The following is a 27,752-nucleotide window of genomic DNA, read 5'->3' as shown; positions in this document are numbered from 1 at the left end:
ATGACTTTTAAAGATATATCTCCGCAATTCCGAGTTATTTACTAAAAACGTAATCCCGGTTCAATCCCGCCCGGTATAAAATTTTAATTGAATTAAAATAATTGAGACGAAACAACCGAGATTAATTTATTCAGAATATTATAAATTAAGTAGTTACAACAGTGAGTTAGACGTACTAAAACAATGCACAATTGACTTTAACCCTATTTACGGTACAAGTTTAGCAGTTAAATATAATACGAAGCCAATTTTAATGAAAGAAATATCTACAGAGGGTATTTGTATTTTTGTCGCTTACGAAATACTTGCCGCATAGTTAACGCTCGTTTTATTTCAACGTTCGCCCGATCAAGATACCGTAGATATCTGGTAGTGGACGACTCGTAGACTGTCGGAACCATCCTGTTGACGTTGTGACACATACCGCATGAAAAAGACCAAAACCGTCCAATTTCCAATATCATATAATGACTCGCACACCCAGGATATCAATGACTGCATTAGGAATCGTAGATATCCAAATATCCACACCACCAAAAAACTTATTAACAAGAAGCGAAAAACTTACCATTCACAAAGCACAGAAAGCCACTAGACTATACGTATATCAATAAATGACCGTAGAGGGAATAGTTAGGGTTCTTTATAAATAAACACAAACGAACCCAATTGATGAACTGCATTAAACATCTTAATCAGCCGAGAAAACGTTTAATATAAATTACGACCGAGTTGAAAACCAGACCAACTTGATATGTTGTTAATAAATGAATTATTAAGCTTGAAAACCAATACGCTAAACCTAATAGATAAGAATATACGACTGAAAAAACTAAATAAATTACAAAAAACTAACGGGTTCTACCCTTTATCTTATCTGCTGACTGCGCTAAAACAAGATTTGACCATTAAATTTTTTGAAAATGCGACGTATACACTTTGAAGGTTCCGTCAAAAATTATCCTTTCCCAAACGTAAAGGTTCTCAAAACATTAATACACAAAAAATAAGTAAAAAGGTTCCTCCAAAAAATGAACCATTTTGCGGAAGAAGTAAATAATTTTAAAAGAATAAAAGATAAAACAAATATACAACCGCAAAAATAAAACGTCAAATAATAGAAGAAAAAAATCTTTAACTCCATTCATTAAAAAAACCCTAAACAAAAGTACCAAATTGAAATAAAGCAACTTATTATATTAAACAAGATTAAGTCTTTATAATTTTTTCCTAAAAAAACCACATTAGGCCTTCACAATTTCATTCGTAAAAAAATTCAAGACTTTGTTAACTATTATGCTTACAATGAGTGTCTTATTTGCAGTATAGCTTGAAGTTATCGTTGGTTATGTGGTAGAGCGCTCGACTGCCTAACTGAACGGCCCGGGTTCGAAACCTGGGTGACGCGTTTGTTTTTAATCAAATGAGAAATCGCTAAATTAGAATTTCTTCGATGCAATAATTTAAATCTTCCACGAAATCTTGCTCTATTTCAATTAAACCAAAATTTCATACTCTATTAAATACGCTTTCGATAAAGCTGAAGGTCTAATTTTCAATGAAACGTAACAAGTGTCGGTGGTTCTGTGGTAGAACGTCCGCCTGTCAAACAGGCGGTATCGGGTTCGAAACCCGCCCGATGCGATCGCAAATTGATACTAAGACGAATACCGTGAACAATTGGTGGAAACCCTGCCATTGGATGTTGAGAGGTAGCATTACACTCAGCACTCGGTCCGTCCCAAAAGTCAATAAGAAAGAGTTGGAGAGATACCACCCGTACATACACACCACAAACTCAACACCCACAAACGTCATAACAATAACACAACATTACCACCCTACACATAAACATTACAATAGCGAAATATCCAAACCACTGAATTAAACCTGTCGTGACGGCGAGCGTTGACGAAAAAAAACCACCAAACCAACCCCGACTGCAAATTAATCCGTTAACGCTCACCGTCCCTCGGTGGTTTTGCAAACACGGTTTTTCGACTTTGTTCCCTAATTACTAGCAACTGCGAACGCAGAGATCTCGAGAAACTGCGTACGCAGTGATTACACTTTGCACCGAAAATGCGAACGCGTTCGCAGGCCTGACAGACCCACAGACCCACAGACAGACCCACCCACAGACCCACAGACAGACACGGTCGTTGTATAACCCCTCCTAGGGGACTTTGTCCCCTCGGAGAGGTAAAAACGTAATACACCAAACCGTCACGACGGTGAGCGAAAAAACACCATCCAAACCAAACCGCAAATGAATCCGTTAACGCTCACCGTCACACGGTGGTTTTGCCAACCCTTCGAGAAACTGCGAACGCAGAGATCTCGAGAAACTGCGTACGCAGTGATTACACTTTGCACCGAAAATGCGAACGCGTTCGCAGGCCTGACCCACAGACCCACAGACCCACAGACAGACACGGTGGTTGTATAACCCCTCCTAGGGGACTTTGTCCCCTCGGAGAGGTAAAAAATGCATTACGTGACTCATATTCCGAGTCGCTGCAAAGCAAGCACTGACTTTTCATAATTTAGTTTAATAGAACCAAAAGTAGCATAAGACCCAAAAGTGTGTCAGCTGTACCTTCGCGCCTATTAAAATTTCTAGTGAGACCTATAGTAGTCACACTATAGACTACATATCCTACTAGATGGAATAGTACTAGCAACATTATATTTAGTCTATAGTATGGCGCGATTTTCTGTCTTCGATTTACTTACCCGTAGACATACGTTCTAAAACGCCTCACTCGGCGGCACTCGAGTACCTCGATTTTGATGTCGTATTTTCCAACCCCCGCTTCGTTTCCCCTTTTTACTCTGCGGCAAACTCTCCTTAACTACTATACCGTTCTGACACACTTTTGGGTCTCATGCTACTTTTGATAGAACCAGCAGCTGACGTAAGCCAAATATTGTTTTTTCCACATTTTCGGCTATAAGAAACCACTTTTTTTACGTCCAAATAAAATACGAAAGCTACACTCTTTCTCATTATAAAATATGTTCTAAATGAAATAGTAGACAATAAATATTACTTGAGTGTCCTATGAAATCTATATACCACTTTGGAAAAGGTTCGTGGTAGTAGCTGGGAATTCAATGGAGAGCACTCTGATTTATTCATGACCGTTTTTCATATATTCCAGGATGAGTGAGCCAATTCGGTTTACATTTAACATTATTAAATTATCTTTCCATTTAATTATGAACGCTAAAAATAAGATGTTTCGCAAAAATTGAACTGACGTTAATTATTTTCAAGCAATTAAATGTGACCTTTATATTCCTTGGCTTCTTTGGTCCATTTCCATCAAAGCAACTTATAAACATCCACTTTTTTAAATATCCAAGTACTTCCATATTTAGTAGATTATGTAACAAAATGGAAAATGTTTAGATACACAACCTTTCGGGAGACCCAAAAGGGGGTTAACAGATTTCAAATTGCAGAACTACATGTACAGGAATTAGGACTAGACTTTATCAAAACATAATTGTGGATGATCTATAGCTTCAGGGAAGAAAAAATAAGGGGCAATTCACAAATTAAACCATGCAAAAATACAATACCCCTTAACAACAATGGTACCATAAGCTTTATAATTAACTAAATATATTCAAAACTAAGATTTTTTCATTGGTTTAATCTAGAATGTAAAAAGCAGCTATTTCATTGCTAGTGTATCTAAAATAAATAATAATTCCCTTACACATTTATGATATGTAAAGTAATATACATGTATTTCAGTGGACGCTCCTGTCCCCCCCACGAACATTTGGTAACGCTTGTACCAACTGCCCTCCCCCTTTTACCAAATTGAAACCGAAATGTTTTTACCAAAACAGATTTAAGGGAGGTGGCTAAGTTGTAAAAGATCAGATTTACATTTAGAGAGAGAGAGAGATTAATTAACTATTTTATTCGAAATAGAACTGCCTGTGTACATATTACAGAGGTTGCCTTAGCACAGCTTACCGTTGCGTTATTAAGAGTAACAATTTTGCATACTTGTTTTGTCATAATATTCATCTTGTAAAAGAGCGTTATAAAAAATTTAAAAGAAATTTAAAAGAAATTCCGGTGTCCTTGAAATGTTGAGTTTCAAAACAAACTTGTGAATTTTTATTAGTTTACTGGTAGTAAGCAAATTTTGGTTACTGGTCGTTGGATTTCGCGATCAGCCGTTTTTACAGTTACAACCCGAACGCAGTCGTCCTTCCCTGGATGGATGATTTGTACGCGAGCCAACTTCCATTTAAGAGGTGGAAGGTTTTCATCCTTAAGAATGACGAGATCTCCTACTTGTAGATTTTTCTGTACGGTCAGCCACTTTGGACGCTGTTGTAACCTTGTTAAGTACTCATTCTGCCATCTCCGCCAGAAATGCTGCAGAAGCTGTTGACCCATCTGAAATCGGGTTAAGCGGTTGACCTTGACGTTTGTGAGGTCTGGTTCTGGGATAGCCGTTAGTGCACCGCCAATGAGAAAATGTCCAGGAGTCAATGCCACAAGGTCATCTGGATCTGTAGATAGCGCAGATAGAGGTCTCGAGTTCAAGCAAGCCTCAATTTGACAGAGTAACGTATTCATCTCTTCGTACGATAAAATAGTTAAACCGACAACTCGTTTTAGGTGATATTTCACCGATTTTACACCTGCCTCCCATAGTCCTCCAAAGTGTGGTGCTGCAGGCGGATTCAATTGCCAGTTGATACCTTCGTCTGACGTCCAGCGCGTGATAGACGAGTTGTTTGCAGAACTGGACACGAATTTCAGGAACTCTCGCATTTCTCGACTGGCACCGACAAAGTTGGACCCGCAGTCACTGTAAATGTACGAGCTCTTCCCTCGTCTGGCTACGAATCGTTTCAAAGCTGCAAGGAAGGCGGCGGTAGACAACTCACTTACTACTTCGAGATGGATGGCTCTGGTCGTGAAACACACAAACAGTGATATATACGCCTTGAATGTTTTTTGACCACGACCCTTCATGACTCGAAGTTGGAATGGACCGGCGTAGTCCACACCGCACTTCAGAAAGGCTCTGGGTGGATTTACTCGGGCTGCTGGTAAATCACCCATGATTTGTTGAACAATAGTTGCTTTCTGGCGAGTGCATCGCAAACAACGTCTGATGTGAAATCTTATAGCGTCTCGGATTCCAAAAAACCCAGTAATTTCTTTGGAGAACTGTCATAAGTAATTGAGAACCAGCGTGGAGGTGCTTCGTCTTGGAAGAATAATAGGGTGAATTTGATCTGTATGGACTTTAGCGTATCTGATTCGGCCACCAACTCTAAGAATTCCCTCTGAATCCAAGAAGGGGTTCAATGATAGTAGTTTGCTTTTCGATGGAACTGGTTTGGCTGTAATAAGGCAATGGATTTCTTCATTAAAATTTTGTTTTTGGGTTACTTTTATCCAGTGTTTAAGCGCCGAATCGATTTCGGTAGCTGTCAATGGGCCAATAGTCCTGTCTGATTTGAGACCATGCGCGTTTTAAGCGAATCGTTGTATATAAGCTGTTACATGAACCAAACGAATAAAGTTCGAATGTGCATCAACTAACGTCGTGTCGATTGTGTAGTGGTTTGACGTTGTAGATGGTGGACGAGCCTCTAGTATGCAGTATTCGGTTTCAACAGGTACAGTTGTCTCTTTGAAAGTCGGACCAGCCATCAGCCATCGGGGACCATGCCACCATAGTGAATGCTGACATAGTTGAGCAGTTGAGATCCCACGCGAGGCACAATCAGCAGGATTACATTCTCCCTTTACATGATGCCAGTGTGCTTGAGGAAGAGCAGTCTGTACTTCGGATACTCTATTGGCTATAAAGGTTTTCCATCTTTGTGGAGGCGAGGCTATGCAAGCCAATACTGTCATGGAGTCACTCCAGCAGTGGATTTCTGGAATTATTAGCTTCAGGGTATCTGAAGTAAGTTTTAGCAGTCGGATTAATAGTAAGGCTCCGCAGAGTTCGAGTTTTGGTAATGATACTTGCTTCAAAGGGGCCACTTTGGTTTTTGCCGCAATGAGTTGAACTTTGATGTTTCCTTTACTGTTCTTTGTCTTTAGATAGACTGCAGCGGCGTAGGCCTTTTCCAAAGCATCGCAAAAACCTTGTAAACTGATTTCACTTGCTTGTCGTTGAGATATGTGACGTTGAATGACGAGAGACTCGATTTCTGGAAGTTCCGACTGAAATGTCCTCCATCTGTTAGAGATAGGTTCGGGTAACTGGTCGTCCCAGCCTAGCTTCAGTTTCCAGAGATCTTGTAATAGTAGTTTCGCTTGGATGGTAACTGGAAACAATAACCCCAGGGGGTCAAAGATTTTGGCTGTTTCGGAGAGAATAATTCGTTTCGTTATCGAGTTTTTGTTAGAACCTGATACTGAAAATGAGAAGAAATCTGCTCCCGGTGTCCATCGAAGGCCCAAGGTCTTAACTGATTCGTCTACGTCTATCTTCAGTGGCCATTGACCTTCACGGGTATTGAATGAAGCAAGGCTGGATCGTTAGAAGTCCATTTTCGTAGTTGAAACCCAGCTTCGTCTGTGGATTGCAACAATTCTGATTGCAGTTGAAGGGCTTCTTCTGTAGATTCGGCACCTGACATCAGGTCGTCGACATAGAAATCTTCTAATAAAGCTCGAGAGGCCATCGGATACTTGTCCTTCATATCTAATGAGAGTTGTTTGAGTACTCTTGTAGCCAAGAATGGTGCCGCCGCTGTACCATATGTGACGGTAAGTAGTTGATAGTCCCGAATCGGTTCTACTGGGTTACTTCGCCAAACGATCCTCTGTAGATTAGTATCTTCAGGCTGTACCAGGATCTGACGGTACATTTTGGCAATGTCGGCTGTTAGGGCCACGGTGTGAAGTCTGAAACGAAGTAGTAGAGCTATGAGATCATCTTGAGTTTTTGGACCAACCAGCAGGAGATCGTTAAGAGAAACTCCAGTGGTTGACTTGGCGGAGGCGTAAAATACTACTCGTAACTTAGTGGTGCTACTGCCTTCCTTTACTACGGCGTGATGTGGAAGGTAAAAGCTTTCAGTCCTTACAGCTTCTTCTGGTGACACTAGTCTCATGTGACCAAGCTTGAGATACTCCTCCATGAAGGCACGGTATTGTTCAGCAAGGCCCGGGTCTGCTTGTAATCGCTTTTCAAGGTATGAGAATCTTCGAACAGCCATCCTTCTTGAATCTCCCAGTTTATGTTGGTCATTCTTCATAGGAAGGCTGACAATGTATCTCCCTTCATTGTCACGGCGATAATTGTTGACGAAGCTTTATTCACATTGTGCTTCGCTTATGGTAAGTAGTTGTTTCGGGAATAATTCTTCCAGTTCCCAAAACCTTTGCAGTTGATCGTCGATGGTCAAGTGATAAATTCGAATGCCTGGCGTGAACTTTACTGGTTTATGAGAGTCGAGGGAACCCCACACAGCCCATCCGAAATAGTATTGAACGCTCCCGGGGTCCCAGGTTGTCCGATACAAGTGCCATCTTGAACAAGGTACAGATAAACATCGGCTCCCAACAGTACGTCAACTGCTCTAGGTACGTGAAACTTGGGATCGGCAAGATTTAGGCCTTTGAGATGCGACCAGGCGTCAGGATTGATCACACGGTTTGATAGGTCCTCCGTAACTCTCTTGAGTACCAAGTCGTTGATCTCGACGAGCGACTTGTTCCCAGCCTCTGGTTTTACTGTTAGAAGAACACTGCCTCGAGATGTTCCTACTCCAGCTCCGCCAATCCCTCCAATTGCTACATTTAGCCGACGTCTTCTGAGATGCAACTTTTTACAGCATTGCTCGCTGATTAAGCTTGCCTGCGACCCGGAATCCAAAAGGGCACGGACTGGTTGGAATTCTCCATTTGAAGCTTCAACTCAAATGATGGCTGTCGCTAGTATTACTTGCGATAACGAAAAGGATTTTCTTGAAACGAGACAATTGACCTCAACTGATTTCCTTGCATCTTCTATTGTAGCTCCTTCTTGCTTATCCTGATGCAATAATGTGCTATGTTTTCCATTGCATTTTCTACACGTCCCGGACTTGCAATTGGTGACTTGATGGTCATGTCGCAAACAATTCTAATAGAGTGAATGGTTCTTTGTGATCCTCCAGAGATCTTCCGTGGTGGCCTTTAGGAACTTCTCACATCTGTAGACGGAATGTGGTCCTTTACAAATGATACAGGCGTCTTGTACTGAGCCATGATGAGTTAGCGTATTTTTCTTCGAGTATGGTGTAATTGATTTGTGCTTCTGAGAGTGGCTTGTAGTTTGAGATGCCAAAAACGCTCGTGCCCGCTGCTTCAGAAATGTTATCAGCTCTTGGAATGATGGTCGGCTAGTGCCTTTGAGTGATAATTCCCATTGCCTGTGAGATTCTCTGTCAACCTTTTCCTTGATTATATGCAAGAGAGTGGCGTCCCATTGATCGACTGGCTCATTTAAGACTCTTAAAGCTCGTGTGCATTCCATAGTGGTGTCGATTAGACAGCGAAGAGCCGATGCCGATTCGTCCCGAACTGGTGGCTGATTGAATAATCGCTTGATATGCGCATCGATTACTTCTCTTGGGTTGTTATATCGGTTAATGAGAATGTCCCAGGCTTCTGCGTAGTTTCCGTTGGTGATAGGAATGGATTGAATGAGCAAGGCGCCTTCCCCTCGTAAAGACGTTTTCAAGTACTGCAGTTTTTGGGCTCCGGACAGCGATGAATTGTGAACAGTGGCTGCGAATAAATCATGGAACGTCAACCATTCGACGTAGCTCCCGCTAAAAATAGGCAGTTCCAATTTTGGTAGTCGAATGTCCGACGTCGTTTGAGATGTACCCGTATAATTCGCCGCTGTCTGTTGATTCACCAGCTCGTTGAAAAAGAAACAAATCGCTTCTGCTCTTTCAATGAGTAGATTGTATTCTTCTTCGATGTCGTTGAAAGTGCTGTCGTCACTTTTGTCTACAATTAAGTGTTGCAAATCCTCCAGCTCGGTCTGTAATTTATCGGCCTTGTCCCGATACGTCTGCACGGCAATGTTGGACAATGGTTGCGCGATATGTTTCTGTTTGACGTTCTCCAGTCTTGTTATTTGACCTTTTATAGCTCGTCTTTTGCTGAGAAGGGCATCCATTCTAGTTGATATGAATTTGACCAGACTTCTTTGCTTAAACGACGATTCTCACCCGTCTGCTGCTCACGTGATAGGTGACGAATCCCCTCGGCTGAGGCGTAACTTCAACTGTTGTAGTGGGGATCCGGCTCGACGGACCAAATGTTTAGACGTGACAGTGGTGACAAATTGTTAAAGACGTTGAATACTTTAAAACATGAATACGTTTATTTACATTTAAATTGATGGATAATTACATCGTAGTTCAAGAAAGCGAAAAGCACTGGTTACATGTTAAAATTGATTCCACTTTTATACTACACTAAAAAATTATTTAATGACATTTTTTAATATAGATAGATTAGATAAAGTTAAAAAAAATCAAATTAAATTACAAGCATAAACTAAACAGATGTAGCCACTTCGTTTATAAGTGTCCTTTGAAGGTTAAACCTATGAACGAAATCTACAAAAAATTTCGTTATTGTCCCACGAGAACCCACGTATAATCCTATCGTTTCCCATTCCGTCACGTCGGGATACTTCTCACGGAAGTACGCGTGCGCGGAGTCCATATAATCTCTTTTCTCTTCATTCACACGGCTGGACTGGTCGTCGTACTGCTCGAATCTCACCGTTGGATCCAGAATATAGCCATGATGTTCTCTGGCGTTAGCTGCCGTAGGGTCTGATCTTAAAACGTAAAAGTTCCGATCGATCACCACTAGATCCGCCCGTTTATTACTTCCAATTTCGTCGGTGCAATGGACCTCTTTGTAAACTTCATGTCCGGCCGATTTACAATATTCTTCAATTAAGTTGACTACCCGGTTATGCCTTGCAATAATCAACTCGTTGGCAGTCTTGGAGCACGTGACATAATGTTTCCTTCTTCATGCAGTTGGCATGTCTGCATGAGGTTGTGTCCTGCGATCGACCCTTTGTTCCACGAGTGGAGCAGCAATTTGCGTTCATTTTGATCGCCGAAGTCCATTGCGATGAAGAAATACCCTTCCCGGTGGTCATCCAAGAATTTGCTTGTGGATACTCCGCGTACTGGGCTACACCGAGACCCTTACCCGATAAATTGGCCCATTCCTCAAAGGCATTCCTTCGAAGCAAGTCCCTTAGCTTCTGTGAAGACAGAACGGTGTCGGTCGCACCCTTTTGAATGTTTAATCTGCTCAAACAATCACCGCGTTCCAGTTCGAAGTCACGACACGCGTGAAGGACCGGATCGTTGACCTTGTTTAATTTCATTGCGATGCTATAATGTTGGAGGTATGCCTCCCAAGAGGCGCAAATGATTCCAAGCCCTCTTAACTTTCTCGGGGAATAAATCATGGTGTCCGGACTATCATTCGGAAAAATAATTATTTGTATTACAGCCCCTCTTATGGAGACGTCGATGTCACTCAGAAACTGCTTGGTCAAATTCTTGAGCGGAGCATTTTGCAGTGGATAGACTACCGACGGCCAAAGGAATTGGTTGTTCACAGCGATGGTATTTAGAACATCAAATTTGTCAAGTACAATTTCGTCGTTGAAATCGATTCCCAAGTACTTGACCCGTTCCTCGTGCTTCAGAGTAGGGATTAAGTCTCCGTTTAGAGATGTTAAGAAATCTTCTGAACAATCTAGGCGCCCCACAGTGGGGCAAACTGAGCCCAAACCTGGTCAAAATTAATATCTCAAAAACCGTTTCCTGTACTAATTTCAAATTTTTGTGACACTTAACACGTGTTGGGGGACAATTAAAAATGATAACATCGATGACCTTGAACCAAGTCTTCAAGGTCATTGAAAAATCATCTCGAGAATCGTTAGATTTAGAAACTTCGTTCCAATTAGAAAGTTGTTCCTCATCATATTTCATGTCTAAATAATGTTGGTCCGAATTCATTTGATCAATTGGAAGTCGAAAAACAAGTTGGTCATCAAGTAAGTTTCTAAATCTAATGGTACTCAAGATAATTTTTCAATGACCTTGAAGAAACGGTTCAAGGTCATCGATGTTATCATTTTCAATTGTCCCCCAACACGTGTTAAGTGCCACAAAAATTTCAATTAGCACAGGAAACAATTTTGATGTTATCGCCATGGATCATTTTTAAATTGGACACCCTTTTTAATTTTATATATCTATTGAAAATCTGTACAAAAATTAGTAAATAGGCAAATATTGGCAAAATTTTTAATCGATATTGTGATAAATAATGAACATTTATGAGCTGAAATCAAAAATTGTAACTTAATCTACCTGAATTCATAACTAAAAGTCACATTAATTCTAAAAGGAATATATTAGTTTAAGACCTTTAACGTCGTTTTCCAGAATTAACACTATTTGAATTACGCGGCTTTGTATAATAGTTTCATAACTCGAAAATATCGATATCTACTTGGTATTGATATTTCCAAAACTAAAGTCTGCAAAAAAAAATCTTTACCTTTTAAATCAAGCCTGAATGTATACCAAAAACTATGCCAAAACTCCTACATAAATTTCTAAAATAATTCTACTACTTCTAAGGAGCCTGGTGGATAATAAAATTTTTCAGTCAAAAATCAAACACCGGTAAAGTGTGCGTGGTTTGTAAACAAATATTATAAATTAAAATAAAATTCATATGCGCGATTTATTTTTTTGACTTTTGGCCAGGTTTGGGCTCAGTTTGCCCCACTGTGCGCCCTTTGCTGATAATTATTGCTTTACTTTTCTTGCAGTTCACTGACAGACCGATTTCCCTCAGGCCGTCAATTATTACTTGTACCATAATCGCTGCGGAATCTTTGTTTTTGGCTATTGCCGTGGTGTCGTCCGCAAAGCCCAATCCAGATAACGGTTTCTCTCCTTTCACAACTTCGTACCCGTAAGCCTTGGCCATTGTTTCCTCCGTTAATTCTTTCAGCGATGGAGAGAGAGGCGCTCCTTGAGCCACGCCATTTCTTATTTGGATTTTCCCTGTTTTCATACGATTCACTTCTAATTGGACTTCATTGTCCTTAATAAGTAACAAAAGGAGACTTCGTTGCTTTTTTGAGAAAGGGAGAACTTCGAGGGTTTTTTCAACGTGCAAGTGTCCGATATTATCGAAAGCCTTTGCCACGTCCAGGAAAACCACAGTACAGTCTGACGCATTCGCTTTCGCGTGCCTTATAACACCATTGACCAGTGACGAATTTATGTGCGTTCCAGGTGTTGGTACGAAACCCCTCTGAGCGGCACAAGGTTGGAACTGCGTTCTAATTCTTTTGTCGATTGCCCTTTCAATAATGCTTCTAATAATAGAGAATATCGTTATGGAACGCCAATTGTTCAAGTTGTTTTCGTCTCCGCCCTTATGAATTAAGATTGCTCTGGCAGCTTTGAACGGAGATGGGACATAAGACCATTGTTCCATCAGTTTGGCGATCCTTGCAATGACTTTGGCGCTATTCGTTTCCTTGACTGATCTCATCAACACTCTATCCGGTCCAGGAGCTGTGTCGATGGCTATACCTTTCATAGCTGCTAGTATGTCTTCTACGGTATATGGCTAGTCGACTTCAGACTCGTTAGATAATTTAACCGCTTCCCCGTAGTATTCTCTGACGGATGGATTCGGCTGAGACAATAGACTCTCGAAATGGGCTTGAATTTCAGACAGTGGAACTTTGCACGTGACGTTCGCTTCTTTCTTTGTGACCGATCTCCAGGCTTTTCGTCGTCGATTATAATATTCATATTGAACTTTTTCATAATTGTATTCGTCGTGACTTTTTTTCGATCGGATTTTTATAGTTTCTATATCCTTTGTCTTTTTCTTTTGCTTCTTTTCGTTTCCGGGCTGCATAGAATTTCGACGCTGGGTGTTTTGGTCCCGGCAGACGACCAATAACTGAAGCCAGGAACGCTTGAAGATCGCGACAAATCGAATCTAACGCTGAAGCATCAAAGTCTAATGGGAACGTAATAGGTGTAGGCTGTTGCGCTTCAATCATTTGCTCGTGGCTATTTCATTGTTGAGATGGATTAGAGATATACATATATATATATATATATATATATATATATATATATATGTGTGTGTGTGTACTAAAGCATTTCAATATTAATTAATTTAACTTATTAATTATTAATTATAAATACCTAAAAAGCTATGCTCGCCAAAGTGGTTTTATTAATATTCGGAATATCATCATTTTTCGGAAAATTTGGGAATCACCCACCATTTTCTACCATTGACCTTTACACGCGAAACATAATGCCACACACTATAAGAAACATTTCTGATATATGAAATAGGTGCTAATAATCTTTCTCGATAACTTGAGTTTCCGGGTCGTTTTAGGAGAAAGACATTCAGAAATTTGCTATTAATTTGTATTTATGTATTACAGCGCTGACAACCTCGGCGAGCATACCACAAACCTAAAGTTTGGTCGATTTGATTACCCCTAACGACCTACTTGTTATTTCAGCTTGATTACTAGTTTCGCCGCTAATTAGTTGTAGAGAGATGGTTCGATCACTTAGATTTTTTATTCGGCGAAATATTTTTCTACCACGGATGGTGCTAGTGACGCTAAGTTGCCCCTACAGATATTTTGTGGGTTTTACCTCATGACACTGGAGTACCTATGGAAAGAGAACACTACAAAGTTTTCGTGTCGATCGATCTCGGTTTTTTATGATCTCTAAATTAGTTAATTTTCGCTTTGTTATAAATTCATTAACAATTTAATTGAAATTGCGAACAATCTAAGCAAACCTACGCTAATTAAGAGCCAAAAGGCAAAACTACGGTCAGTGTTATTCCTATATTAATTCTAGTACAAAATTTGTATTTCAGTTCAAATAAATATCTGAGAATCTGAAATTTAATGTTCGCTTATTATAAATATTAAAAAAATAAATTTCCTTAAAATTCACACGTGTAAAAACGAAACAGAAATTAAAGCGATCCCAGTTAGCTTGTTAAATTTAAATTTACCGCGGCCTCCTATAAATTAGGCTGCACCTCAGTACTTTTATGCATTTGGGAGAACGCTTATAGGTATCTTAAGGGGCTACACAGTGTCGAGCGCGCCATCTATTAGCCACTTTTTATTTAGCCAAACTCTCCTATGGTAGAATTGCTAAGTGATAGAACCATCTCTCTACAACCCTGGTTTAGGTGCCATATCAGCTATTCAAATGTCGATTGAAAGGCCGTATTGAAGGGGAGGGCTTTGGGGCTTCAGGTTTAGGATGCTCGTTTTCAAAGTCATAACTGATTAATCATTACAATCGTGGTAGGTGATTGCCTTTCAAGTACCGTTGCTAAGTTCATTATTAGTTGGTGTTCATACATGTTTACTCGTTTGATCGTTATTTCCCTTCAAATTATATTAAGTGCTTTGTATGGTTTTTAACTACATAATAGTTATTTTTATAAAGTAACGTGGCTTTCTTGTTTAAATGTAGCTCTTACTTCACGGAACGCGTTTTGAAATTTTTAATGGTAAGGCTAAGCTTCTCCTTTTGGTTTGTTAGAGCAGATTATCTGCATGGTACTGATGAACCCCAAATAGGGTTCAACCGGTACCGTCTGAAATTCTGGCTATTTCAATTTTGTTTTACTCGAAGATCTATTTGGTCCGAGTTTTGCACCTTTTTTTAATCCTCGAGGGCCTATTGGTCCGAGTTACTCGTAAGTTTCGTAATTTCTTTAAATATTTTAGGGTTAAATCTTTTTCACTCACATCTTTTCCGGTGAATCATGGAGGTTATGAATCAGAATCGCGCCACTGAATCTTTGCTTCTTTTTCTATTTTTTGCTACGTTGTTTACAAATCCATAACGAGTTCGGTGTAGGGATGGGGCGTTAGCCTTCCAAAGCCGGTGGGGATGGTGTGGGGCGCGTATGTCTTCCGAGACAGGATTCGCAACTTAATTTGCAGAAAAATGGTAAAAGTTGGGTGTAGTGTGAATAAGTAGTGAACGCTGATGCTGGTGGAGGGATACAAAACATCATTATCAGATTGAAAACTTCAAATGCTGCAACGTATCCCTTCAAATGCAAAATATTACAATTCCTCTTCCCTTTAAATATAAACTAAAAAATAATCATTCATAAGTTAGGAAAAACGTAATTTACGTAAAATTGTGATTATTTGGAATCTTAAAAGAATATTAAAATTAAGCAGAATCAACGGATTTTTGAAGGAATCCAAGAAATCGAAGGTGAAATCGGAATGGAATCATGGAATCAAATGATATGAAGAATTTTTGATATCAACGAGGATCAACTCTAAGATTCCTTGATTCCGAATCTTATACGAATTTTTCTTAAGTGACAAACACCTCGCTGGGGGGAGGAAAAACTTAACCTGCTTTTAGCGGCCTCTAGAGTTAGCTACTGACACTAATATTGTTTGCGTAATTCAAATACTTCATACAAAAAGGTATGAAATTGAAAATAGGTTATGATATGCTAGTATTATCATGGAAGAAGTAGAGAAGGAACGGCGGCGTCATGTTAAAAAACCTGTCGCAAAAAGCTTTAGAAATTCCCCTTTTTGATCATTCCCCCCATACTTTTACCCTAGCCGTTGGTCAGGGTAGAGTGAGATTGTGCAAATGAATTTTCTACCCGTGGATAATATCTATAAATAAACAGTTAACGGCAATTTTTATGGTTAATCGATATTTTGGCAGTTAATTTATCTGTTTTGCCCACCTCTAATAAATTATTATAAGTATTATATATATAATAATATTATTTTTATCTTAAAAATTATAATATATATATATATATATATATATATATATATATATATATATATATATTTATATATTATCACAGTCGATTTGTTAGATCGTCTGTCTTCAATTTCAATGGCCGTTTTCTTTCTTTTTGCTGGATTGACGTCCCTTGATTCGTTCGAAACACTTGATATTTCTGGTTGATTGTCAGCCAGTGTTTCTTTCAGAAACCTTTCTTTGGGTGGTTTCCCAGACATTCGGTGGTGCCGGTATCCAGTGGCGTTGGAAAAAGGGGAAGCTCCAGGGGGGGGGCTCGCTCCCCCACCCGGAGAGATGCCTGAAAGGAACACTGTTGTCAGCTAATTTTGACTTTTTATTTACTATAGAAGGTTCTTGTTTTTCCCTCTCGCAATGCAGTGCATTCGTGTTACAACGTAATAATGCACAAACCTCATACCACTTACTCGTCTATAGTGGGTTTATATACAAATACATTTCTCGTTCATCAACATCATTCTGACTATTTACCTTTGAGTTTTCATTAGACGGCTCAGGAACATTTTGCTTCTCATTTTCAAAACGAAGTTCAGCAGTGACGGACTTGTTCTAATATTTTGAGCTGCCAGAAGACAAAGGGCCCCAGCTTTAACAACTATAACGCTATCATGTTTGAGGGGCCCACTTCATGAACGGTCCGTGGGGCCCACCTGCCATCGGGCAGGTTCTTTCCATGGACAGTCCACCACTGAAGCTCAGGTCATTTTAGCTCCCACCCGTTTTCAGATAAATTAAGCATCTTTTCATAATGATTACACTGTGCAATTTAAAAGGGGCAGTGACGGTTAGAAATTCCACCCGCACTTATTTTACCGTCTATTCATTAATAATAATTTAATAAAATTGCAATTGAAAATCCACTTAAAAGCAGTTTACAGTAACATTTTCCCATGTTCCTAAATTCATCATGAGGTAAATACCTGACTAAATCATATCTATGGTTTAAACATCGACAAATAACGATGGTTTAAATAACTACAGTTTTTCTTATACACTATGGTGCGCCCTCTATTGAATCTTATAGCCTAATGTATTAAAATAAATTTAAGAAATATTTAATTTTTAAATTACTTCCAAAATATATTTTACAGAATAATTATTATTTTTAGAAAGTTAAATAGTGTTTTTATTTTATTTAACATTATATTGTTAGGTACCAGTGTAGATGTCGTCAGGTAGCACATTAAGTTTTTCAAATGGCGCGAAAACTACGAACGAGTTACACTATAAACCTCAAGGCGCGAAGACCTTTCTTAAAAATCATGGTAGGGCTATGCGAATACTGTTATTTTAGGTATTTGGTGAGCACCAAATGCGTCGGTTTTTTGGGAACTATCAGTCGAATCGAATTTCCAAAATGAACAAATAATTTGACCAAATAGGGCCCCATTTAAAAATTTGGACCAAATTAATTTTTATCATATGCCAAATTTTAGTTTGATTTTTCCCCACAATCTACCTAGTACTATACTAGTGTAATGTTTGGTGGTGGTGATTAACTACTTCAATTAGCAATTAATAATAAACTTGAATACATTTTGCGGAATACAATTTCATAACATCTTGTCACTAGCCAGCGTATCTATCTAATGGTTTTTACACACAATAGGTTCACGTACAGACGGTACAGTGTAGTCCGCCGCCGCCGCCGCCGCCGCCGTTCGTTCGATTACTCTCGAACCGTTTGCAATACAAAATCAAAGGATACGTCGGTCGATTAGACTTAGAAAACCCTCGTCGCCATTGCCAATTATTTTTGAATCGGATGCTAAGAAGTTGGTCATTTGCCCAATTTAGTGGACGCCCACGCTTCTTGGCGATTAAAATTTGAACGGATTTTGCGTTATTACTCTTAAACCGTTTGCGCTAATTTTGATATAGGGTGAATGTTTTATTTCCACGGTTTTATATCGGACTATGATTATTTATTATGCTGGAGACTTTCAGGTGCTAATTTTGATACAGGGATAAAGTTTTATATCGGGCTTCATTATTTACTACGTTGGACACTTTATGGTGCGAATTTTGATACAGGGTGAATGTTTTATATCGAACTGTGATTATTTATTATGCTGGAGACTTTCAGGTGCTTATTTTGATACAGGGTGAATGTTTTACATCGGACTGTGATAATTGACTATGTTGGAGACTTTCTGGGGCAAATTTTGATACAGGGTGAATGTTTTATATCGGCCTGAAATTATTTACTATGTTGGAGACTTTCTGATGTGGATTTTGATACAGGGTTAATGTTTTATATCGGACTGTGATTATTTACTGTTTTGAACATTTTGTGGTGCGAATTTTGATACAGGGTGAATGTTTTATTCGGTCTGTAATTTTTGGAATCTAGGACAGGGGTGAATGTTTTATTCGGGCTGTGATAATTAACACATCAGCGGGATTGTGTGTATGGAAATGTCTTTGACATCTGGTTTCTTTTTTAATAAATCCTCGCACGTGAGACTTAGCGCGCGGTACATCTTAAATTATGAAAATAGTATAAACATGACATCTCCCTTTTCTTTAAGAAAATGTTTTTAGGTAAGGTACTAAATATTTATCACATAACAAAACACTCTTTCATTGACGCGCCGCCTAGGTGGGCAATTTCGTGGTCTCAAATTGTAACGTCTGGGAGTACCTTGTTCGACCGGTGGAGTATCTGGTAGTAAGACTGTAGTAAATAAGTTTGTAACATAACACTTAGTAGTAGCTGCCGTTTGACCTTTCTTCGCAAAATAGAACATTTACCTCCATATATCCAGTAAAGAAAGAGCTTCTCTCGCCTCACTGGTCTGTATAATTATATTAAGAGTTCCAACTAGTCTAGATATTATGGAATCACCCCTCCCAAAATGGTTTCTTCCACTCTATAGTGTATACATCTACTCCATAGTTATCTTGTGCCCATTAATTAATTATTATTAAAAAACGTCAAGATAATTTGCAAGTTTAAATTTTGCTTGTTTCGTCACTCGTGACCTTCGGTTTCGTCGCGCAGAAAAGAACGCCAGTTTTTTTTTATATTTACTAACTTAGTGCCCTCTGGCGGTAGAAATTTGATGCAAATACCAAATAATTGGATAAATTTGGATTAAAATTGACAAAATCAAATTATATTTTTGAATTAGAATAGTCGGTTTTTCAAAGTTAACTATTTGGTATTCTTTAATTTTAAAAATTAGAATTGAATTTGTCGGTGCGAATAGTTTAGACTAAAAATGACCAAATAATTTTCTCAAATCGAATAATGTAGAATACTTTGCACAGCCCTAATCAAAGGTCGAGCGTATAAGGTCCAATTATCTGACCTGAAGACAATTAACTATTTAAATCTTGATATTATTTTTGAAAGACAATTAACTATTTAAATCTTGATATTATTTGTGTTTATAAAGTTAAAAAAAAGAACATGTAACTGCCTAGATCACAGGGTTTGACCTGGAGAGGGTGCGAGAGGCGGGTGGGAGATGCTGACGATCAGTGGCGGACTGGGTCTACAAATGTGAACTACCAAGAGACAAAGGGGGCCCACCCAATACCACAGGCGTATCCAGGGGGGGGGGGACATACCCTACCCCGAAATATAGGGTTAGGTTCAGTTTTAGTTTTATTGAGTGATATTATAATTTAATTTTGAAAGTTTGGTTGGAATATTGTGTAAGGTTTAAGGGGGCCCACTGACCAAACTTATCATGGGGTCCACCTGCCATCTATTCTATCCATTTTACTTCATAAACAGTAAGAAGAAGTTGATCTTTTTTAACTCTATTATCAATCCTTTATAGGCCCTTATTTAATTAATTTTTTAAGTATTTAATACGACTCAATATATTAACCATTAACATGGCCACATTAGGCTGGTTTTCGCTCGGGGGAAATAGCCGAATGAGCGCCCCTGAAATCGTTGAACGAAAGGAATAGATCACGTATAGTATCATTTAAGTTAGAAGAAACCACCTATGGACTCTGAGAAGGATGATAAAATACGCGAAAAAGTAGATAAGTACATAATGAAAAGGGATAATATAGCTAAATCCTAAACAAATTTGAAGAAAATTAAAAACTTACTAATAACTCGTACCGATAGGTCTTCGAGCAACGCGAAACTCGGATCAAATAGATCTTCGAGTAATAAACTAAATTAAAAATAAATAAAATAAAATAGCCAGAAATTCCAACGAAACCGGTCTACCGTTGGAATTTCTGGCTATTTTATTTTATTTATTTTTAATTTAGTTTATTACTCGAAGATCTATTTGATCCGAGTTTCGCGTTGCTCGAAGACCTATCGGTACGAGTTATTAGTAAGTTTTTAATTTTCTTCAAATTTGTTTAGGATTTAGCTATATTATCCCTTTTAATTATGGACTTACCTACTTTTAAGCGTATTTTATCGTCCTAGTATCATTTAATACTTTCAGTTTTTGATATACGCATAGCAAGAAATTTTTTTATGTCGATATTTGGGTTATCATAGTTTGACGCTTTAATAAATATCCCCTATATTTAAAATCTGTTATCAAATATTTAAAGACTTAACCTTAGTTAAATATTCCTGGTTATTTGAAAGAAATTATTAAAAAAAGAAATAACATAGTATTCAAATACTAGTCTCGAAATTGGTCCATATCATTTTATTCTTCGTTTAAGGGAATAAATGGGTATTCAAAAGGACTAAATGTTAGAACATTACTTTTTTATACCTTTACCACCAGGACTGGGAAAGGTTTACTCTTAGGGCTCGTTCCCTTTCAATACCCCAAAAGGTATTGTATTCAACATGAAAGATTAAAATGGGTCTAAAATAATTGATTAGACCGTTTTTAGTAACCAAATGGTTTGAAATAAATTAAAAGTCCAATTTTGGTCGTTTTATAAACCTTTATTTTCAACAGTGCACAGTTATTAACTATTTATAATTTATTTCAACTTACCCAAAAACATATCTTTCATAAAAATCAAGTCACCGCCTGCCCAATCGAAAGGAATTTGACGTAAATTAACGAAATGCCAAAAAGGGATATATTTATCATTGAAAGTGAAAAAATAGAAAATCAGAATCTATAAAGTATTGCCCCTATAGTGGCGATCTAAAATTCCAGAGAACATTTATGGCGAAAAAGAACCCGCTAGCGTTAATATACAGGGTTTTTCAAAAGGTTATGCACAAATTTGAAGGAATTGGGGTAAGTTGAGAAGTTTGCCTGTTTTTCCCCATTTTCCTACGATTAGTTAAAAGAGCGCGTCAGAGAGCTTTAAAGTGTGGCCTATTAGTCCCTGGAATTAGGCGGCAACACGCGCGAAACCAAGCAGCAGGGAAACGCGAACATAAAGGTTTGGGTTCGTGTGATAGGTATAAAAAAGGACTTTGTAAACAAATCGAGGTAACCAGCTTAAAAAAGTAAACTGAAACAGTATTTAAAGTCCCTGTTGATTGGTTTTGCGCTCGTTGCAGCCTACTTCCAGGGGCTAGTAGGCCACACTTTGAAGCTCTCTGGCGCTCTTTTAACTCATCGTAGGAAAATGGGAAAAAACAGGCATACTTCTCACCCACTACACTGTTAAAAATAAAGGTTTATAAAACGACCAAAATTGGACTTATAATTTATTTCAAGCCATTTGGTTACTGAAAAAGGTCTAATCAATTATTTTAGACCCATTTTACTCTTTCATGTTTAATAAATACCTTTTGGGGTATTGAAAGGGACCGAGCCCTAAGAATAAACCTTTCCCAGTCCTGGTGGTAAAGGTATAAAAAAGTTATGATCTAAAATTTAATCCTTTTGACTACCCATTTAATTCCCTTCAACGAAGAAAAAATGATATGGACCCATTTCGAGACTAGTTTTTGAATACTACGTTATTTCTTTTTCTAATATATTTTTTAAAATAACATAATGCGAAGAAATTACAATCAACAGGAATATTTAACTAAGGTTAAGTCTTTAAAAATCTGATAACAGATTTAAATATAGGGGATATTGATTATGGCGTCAAACTATTATAACCCAAATATCTGCACCCTAGATGTCTTGCTATGTGTATATCAAAAGCTGTAAGTATTAAATGATGTTTCACGTGATGAACTTCCTTCGTTCACCGACTATTTCCCCCGAGCGAAAACCAGCCTATTTTGGCCATGTTAATGGTTAATCTATTGAGTCGTATTAAATACTTAAAAAATTAATTAATTAAGGGCTTATAAAGGACTGAAAATAAAGTTAAAAAGGATTAACATCTTACTGTTTATGAAGTAAAATGTATAAAAGAGTGTAAAATAAGTACATAAACACTCCACAAAAGGACTGAAGGTTTAAATATGTTCCATGATAAAACCCTAAATGGTCTTAAATATTGGAAATGTTTTAAGCACTTTAGAGGTCTAAAATAAAACCTTTATTTTTAACAGTGTACAACTCCTTCAAAATTTTTGCATAACATTTTGAAACACCCTGTATATGGGAAGAAACGATTAAACGCAAGGACATTGCAATTGTATAAATTGTATTTTACATTTTTTAATATCGTAAAGATATATTTGATATCACTTATCGCTGTTATTTTAAAGTGGCAAGTACCGTTTTATTAAAACGAGATATTTAAAATTTTAATTCGATCAGTATAATTTCTCGAAATTAAATTAAAAAATTTCCTTTTTTTTAAAGAAATGGGTAAAGCTTTGCCTAGGCGTAGATGGACAGTGCCAAGTATCTTAGAAATCTCGAAACTATTTAATCTAATAGAATAATTTCCCGATTTAGTTCGGTGTAACGTAGTACTCTGAACCTAAATAAAGAAATTAACAGCGAATTATTAAATATGTTCGATATATTTTCAAGCAAAAATTCTTCTTGGACCATTAGGAAACTCAATTAAACTTAAATGAAATGACCTAGTACGTAAAAGATGATCAAGTTTCATTAAAAGTTCTAGTTTTATACTAAATTACTTTTGATGTAGTTCAAGATTAAAAGTTCGCGAAAACGGTGACCCTGTTCGCGTTAAAATATTTCGGTTCTTATGAAATAGACAAACGTGAACCTCATTTTAATGGGATTAACTGTGTTAATTCCTCTTTATATTTATATTGGGCTGAGGGGAAACAACGCCCTTTCAAAGTTATTGCTCGCAGACTTCCATTCGCCTCGCCCCGAACGGACAAACGCATATAATAAAGCTTACATTTACAAATACCGGTTTCAACGATGCTTATCACTTTTCGCTTTCGCCACCGAACTTTCCCTTTCAGAACACTTTTTCATGCATTCCGAGAACGGCATCGTATCGATAATCTACTGTTACTTTATCTGATAACACCGAGAATTTTTCAAATATATCAAATTCGGATTAACCCATTTTTTTACCATCTGCAAATACCAGTTAGCTAGTTTATAACAATTTGAATAAACAGATATATATAAAAATACATCCGTCTTCTTTCTTTACCCAGACCGCTCGACCCAGACATCGATTATAAAGTAAACGTTTTAAAAAGCTTTACGCGAGGTTATGCTTTTAACAAAAGTCGTTATAGCCTTAAATAAACAAAATATTTTATTTATTTGTCTTTTTATTTATTATTTAGTAATAAGGCAACGTAATGTTGTTCTAAAATTTGTACCTAATAGCTATTTGATTAACCGAAAGTTTTATTTAAAAAGCAGATGAGTTAAAAATTAAGATCAGATAATAAAAATAAAATTAACATGTTTTGGCCGCTCTAGAAATATGATATTTTAATACAGATGCTCCTTACCAGAATCAAATGGGAAACCCTACTTTTGGTGCTTCGTGTTTTCCAGTTGATTAAAAGCGTTATCATATTTCCACGTAAAATATTTTAACTTTTCAGATGAGTCTTATGAAAAAGGGTTCAAATTCCTTTTAGTAAACCAGAGTTGAGTTTTTTCGCTTAAATTTTTAAAATAGGGGTCATCTGAAAGGGGTAATAGGAGTTGAACAACGGTCAGAGTCCTAACAACGATGTTCTTCAGTCTCTATTCGGCAAATAGTATATAAATACTCGCTCTTAATTCGTGTAAGCTTTATTGAATTTGGGTTGTGAGATAAATTGGTAGGCGTAATTTTTATTAATTAAAATTAAAGTTTAGTAATAATTTTTATAATGATTCATTCAAAATTGGAATTTTTGGGGGAACTTAGCTCGTTTTGTTCATACCGCAAAATAGCCGGTCACCAATTTCGGTCGTATTGAAGGGACATTTAAAACATCTGAAACACTGTTCTGGTTCCTGCGAAGTGGAGGAAAGTGAAGGGCTCCAAATTTAACAGTTACAGTTCGAACTCACTTAATTTGGTCGACAATTTAATTACGAATATAAGCTTGTTAATATTTACGCATGAGGGTCTTTTTGTAAAAGTAGATAATGTTTCATCATCCTCTCCGTTATATTAAAATTAATTATATTAATTAGTATTTAAATCTATTCTGTATGTAACTACACAGATATTGAGAAGATAGAAATTACTTTGGTTTTTTATACCTTCGTTTGAAGGTGGTCGGCGAACAGCTAACCTTCTGATCCTACCCTTTCTTTTCTACAAGAAAAAGAGCCGATGAAGGGTCAATATAAGAAGACCATATTGATTTTTTACGAAAAAATATTATAGGTTGTTTTGCATAAATACTTTTACCACTCGCCATAGTAATGATAAATTTATAATTTTGTTTTGAACGAGATTTTTGGCAATGCCGCATCAAAAATAAGGTTGACAAGGTCAAAGCCTGTGGCCCACCAAAAGCGGGGCTCTATGCCTCACAGCGAGGATGGGAATGTCGAGGGGTCCAAGGAACCACAAACTTAGCGGCTTTGCCATAGCATAATACGGCACTTTATTTTTATGGGAAAGTGAATTAACTGCGAAAATATTTTCTCACCCAACTGGCAGTCATAGCCAAAACGTCATTCTGAAGAACTCTCACTAATTTTGTAGTATCATATTAGAAATCATAATTAATTGCCATACGCTTTTGTAACTATTTCTCAATTGAGTGACCCACAAGGTACCTGTAAGCCAAGCCGAGATTAAAGGATAATCTACAATTCAGCTTTAGAAGATCATTTTCTTATTTAATTCGAACTAGAATGTCGACTTCAGGTTACGTCCAACCTCGTTGAACTTAGACCGGTTTCAGCTCAGATGCTTAAATGCAACTTGGCATTTTATACTAAACCTCGGGAATTGTTTTAAATAGGACGGCTTTTACTTTTCAAGGTGTTACTTTAAAGTAATTCTTATATTGGAACATTTGTGATAAGATCATATAAAAATCGTATCTTCGAAAGTAGATTTAACTTATAAATATGGCGTGTCTTGAGTTTCATTATATGGTGCGTGGGGAAATTCTGATAAATGATCATAGGCATGATAACCACTCGCAATAATTAAGCATACCCCTAGGCCACTAGGTAGAGAGGTGCCCTAAGAAACTAAGTTAATCAGTTGCTGAGTGGAAATTGGTTTTCCAAATTGAACCCCGTCTGGCTCGTTCGTAAAACGAAATCTTCCCTCGTATTTAGGAAATGTAAATAAGGTTTAGAAACTACATTTGTGTAGAAAAATTATAAAACGAAAACACCATGTTTTTTGTAAACAAAAGTAATAATTTATTTGACACGCACAAAATGATGTTCGAGCGCGAACAATAATTTAAGACAGACGGAACGGGAAAGAGCGGGACTTGTTGGATAGATCAAGATAAAAGTTTTTTAGCAAGGTAGAAAACAGAGCTTTTGTCAGTACGATAGCTGTCCATTTTTTTCAATGAGTAGCTTTACCGTGAAAAAGGAAGAATTTGAAAGGTGGAAAAGAGAAGAGACACTTTTTAGGAAAGCTTGGTCAAAGTAGACTCGATTTAGTGAAGGTAGCTGGCGCCATAGACGGCTGGGACGGCGGCCTTAACTACGGCTGGGACAGCAGCGTGGGCGTAGACTGGGGCGGCAGCGTGGGCGTAGACTGGGGCAGCAGCGTGAGCGTAGACTGGAGCGGCAGCGTGGGCGTAGACTGGGGCGGCGGCGGCAGCGTAGACTGGGGCGGCGTGAGAAACGACAGTCTTGGCGAGAACTGGGGCGGCTACGGCCTTAACGATTGGAGCGGCGGCTGGGAGAACTTTGTAGGGTGGTTCTTGAGCGAGAACCTGAAATAACCATTCGAATTATTAGCGTGGTAAGTTTTGATAAGTAGAAGGTGGATTGCGTAGAAGGGTGGGGCATACTTGGGTGGCGGCTGGGTTTTGCGGGGCGGTTCCTGGTTCGTTGGTGCGAATGGTAGCGCGGAATCCAAGGGCATCGGCGACGTAGTCAACTTGACGGTAGATGCCATCTGGGCCGGTGTATCCGTAAGATCCTTGTCTGTTGTTGTTGGCGTCGCTGACTTCATGACGGTTGGCCAAAGTACCATCTTCGGTTTGGTGAGAGTAACCGAATTCGTATGGTTGAGCAGCGGCCTATTTTGATATTAATTTGAATGAATACTTAATGATTTGACATTTTACAACGTTCTTTCGTATAATTCTTACAGCAACAACGGCCTTGGCGACAACTGGGGTGGCGAGGACTGGGGCGGCGTGGGCGACGACGGCTGGGGCGGCGTAGGAAAGGGCTGGAGCTTGTCGGTAGACTGGGGTAGCGGCTACGGCAGCTACTGGAGCGGCGGCGTATCCCAAACCGTAAGCGGCGGGGACCACTCCGGAGCGGGCGAAAGCCACGAGGGCCAACAGGCAGGTAACCTAAAATCAATGGAGATTAAAATGTTAAATCCATCGTTGCAATCCTTTAAACGTAATCCGCCGTTTGTAAATTCACCTTAGCGAGCATTGTCGAAGTGCTGAAGTCAGTCGAACTAAGTCTGATGTCCATCGGTTCGAAAGCTCCCCATTTTTATATTCGAGACTCGACCCCGTTTCAGGGTTTAGTGGGACATGCTATTTCAACCTTTAAGCGCGCGTAAATATATCCCAAGGATGATCTACGTACGGCGTTGGGCTTGTTCGAAGGAAACGAACGAATTATATACATAACCCTTTTAACCGCACCCAATAAAGCTTTCATAATCCCTTTCTAAACGGACGGCTGGCATCGTTGGTCCGACCGAGGGTGTGGAAACGTAACCCCGCCAAGTTTTTTCGGCTCGAAAAAAAATACACTTTCCCCAAAATGGTGGATCTTTCTAAAACGCGAGAATGGAGCCGCGGGCGAGGGCTGATCCACATTTTTTCACTGAATACGTTGGCGCCTCTTTCCGTACGTGTATTACGCATTTCTAAACGTAACATGCCAGTCTCGGATTTAGGTTAAAAATTATTACGGGGCCCCCACTTTGCACGCGTGCTAACATTTTGCTGACTTATAGTTAATGTAGGATGATGTCTATGACGAATTGTTGTCGATAGGGGGCCCAAGAATGAATTTTATCACTAAGGGATTAAACATTGTAACGAACACCAAAAATCCAGCCTATAGAGTAGTTTCAGTTCCTAGCTGTGGCTATGGCTACTGATCGGCAGTCGATTAATTTTTATCCATGAATAAATTAAGCTATATTTAAATAATATTTATTTAAATAACCAATAGTTGAATAAAAATTGTAAAATGTTTAAATAATCGAAGGTGAATAAAACCTATTATTTAAATAATACAAACAATTATTTAAATAAATACCACTTTTATTCAAATTAATGCTTGGTTGCGTAAAAAACATAATTAAATAAGTTAAAATGATATTCGTTTTACCAAAGTTTTTTTAAATAAATCGGAAAATTTCTGGATAATGAATTTTGTGCG

The 27,752-nt window shown here is 38.2% G+C and overlaps 4 protein-coding genes across 4 annotated transcripts; all 4 read right to left on the bottom strand.

Annotated features, from left to right (window-relative positions):
* Nucleotides 1-4,144: 4,144 nt before the first annotated feature.
* Nucleotides 4,145-5,101, bottom strand: LOC149940166 (uncharacterized). Its single transcript, XM_090179183.1, has one exon. It carries the CDS (start codon nt 5,099-5,101, stop codon nt 4,145-4,147), a length of 957 nt encoding a protein of 318 aa, XP_090035309.1.
* Nucleotides 5,102-5,518: 417 nt separating this feature from the next.
* LOC149940165 (uncharacterized) lies at nt 5,519-8,116 on the bottom strand. Its single transcript, XM_090179182.1, has 5 exons — nt 8,081-8,116; nt 7,950-8,039; nt 7,444-7,862; nt 6,590-7,315; nt 5,519-6,530 (listed from the first exon to the last, which is right to left on the bottom strand). The coding sequence occupies exons 1-5, from the start codon at nt 8,114-8,116 to the stop codon at nt 5,519-5,521; spliced, it is 2,283 nt and encodes a 760-aa protein (XP_090035308.1).
* A 13-nt stretch (nt 8,117-8,129) lies between these two features.
* LOC149940164 (uncharacterized) lies at nt 8,130-9,176 on the bottom strand. The gene has a single exon (XM_090179181.1). The coding sequence runs from the start codon at nt 9,174-9,176 to the stop codon at nt 8,130-8,132; it is 1,047 nt and encodes a 348-aa protein (XP_090035307.1).
* Nucleotides 9,177-25,783: 16,607 nt separating this feature from the next.
* LOC149940163 (uncharacterized) lies at nt 25,784-27,029 on the bottom strand. Its single transcript, XM_090177761.1, has 4 exons — nt 26,775-27,029; nt 26,489-26,698; nt 26,186-26,416; nt 25,784-26,107 (listed from the first exon to the last, which is right to left on the bottom strand). The coding sequence occupies exons 1-4, from the start codon at nt 26,826-26,828 to the stop codon at nt 25,826-25,828; spliced, it is 777 nt and encodes a 258-aa protein (XP_090033887.1). The 5' UTR covers nt 26,829-27,029; the 3' UTR covers nt 25,784-25,825.
* Between the last annotated feature and the right edge of the window lie 723 nt (nt 27,030-27,752).

This window comes from Leiobunum rupestre, chromosome 6 (assembly GCF_980474605.1).
Source record: "Leiobunum rupestre chromosome 6, qqLeiRupe1.1.hap1, whole genome shotgun sequence".
Classification (NCBI taxonomy): domain Eukaryota; kingdom Metazoa; phylum Arthropoda; class Arachnida; order Opiliones; family Sclerosomatidae; genus Leiobunum; species Leiobunum rupestre.
The sequence above is the reverse complement of the archived record's forward strand: the minus strand, read 5'-3'. Positions and strand labels throughout refer to the sequence as shown.

Bases quoted from the DNA above. Each gene is read 5' to 3' on its own strand.
- LOC149940166 (XM_090179183.1), bottom strand. From the start codon at position 5,101: ATGGGTGATTTACCAGCAGCCCGAGTAAATCCACCCAGAGCCTTTCTG.
- LOC149940165 (XM_090179182.1), bottom strand. From the start codon at position 8,116: ATGACCATCAAGTCACCAATTGCAAGTCCGGGACGT. The intron at 8,040-8,080 runs GTAGAAAATGCA...TTATTGCATCAG, and splicing joins CAATTGCAAGTCCGGGACGT to GATAAGCAAGAAGGAGCTAC. The intron at 6,531-6,589 runs GTTGCAATCCAC...CTAACGATCCAG, and splicing joins CTTCAACTGCAATCAGAATT to CCTTGCTTCATTCAATACCC.
- LOC149940164 (XM_090179181.1), bottom strand. From the start codon at position 9,176: ATGGATGCCCTTCTCAGCAAAAGACGAGCTATAAAAGGTCAAATAACA.
- LOC149940163 (XM_090177761.1), bottom strand. From the start codon at position 26,828: ATGGACATCAGACTTAGTTCGACTGACTTCAGCACTTCGACAATGCTC. The intron at 26,417-26,488 runs GTAAGAATTATA...ATATCAAAATAG, and splicing joins TCGCCAAGGCCGTTGTTGCT to GCCGCTGCTCAACCATACGA. The intron at 26,108-26,185 runs GTATGCCCCACC...TGGTTATTTCAG, and splicing joins AAAACCCAGCCGCCACCCAA to GTTCTCGCTCAAGAACCACC.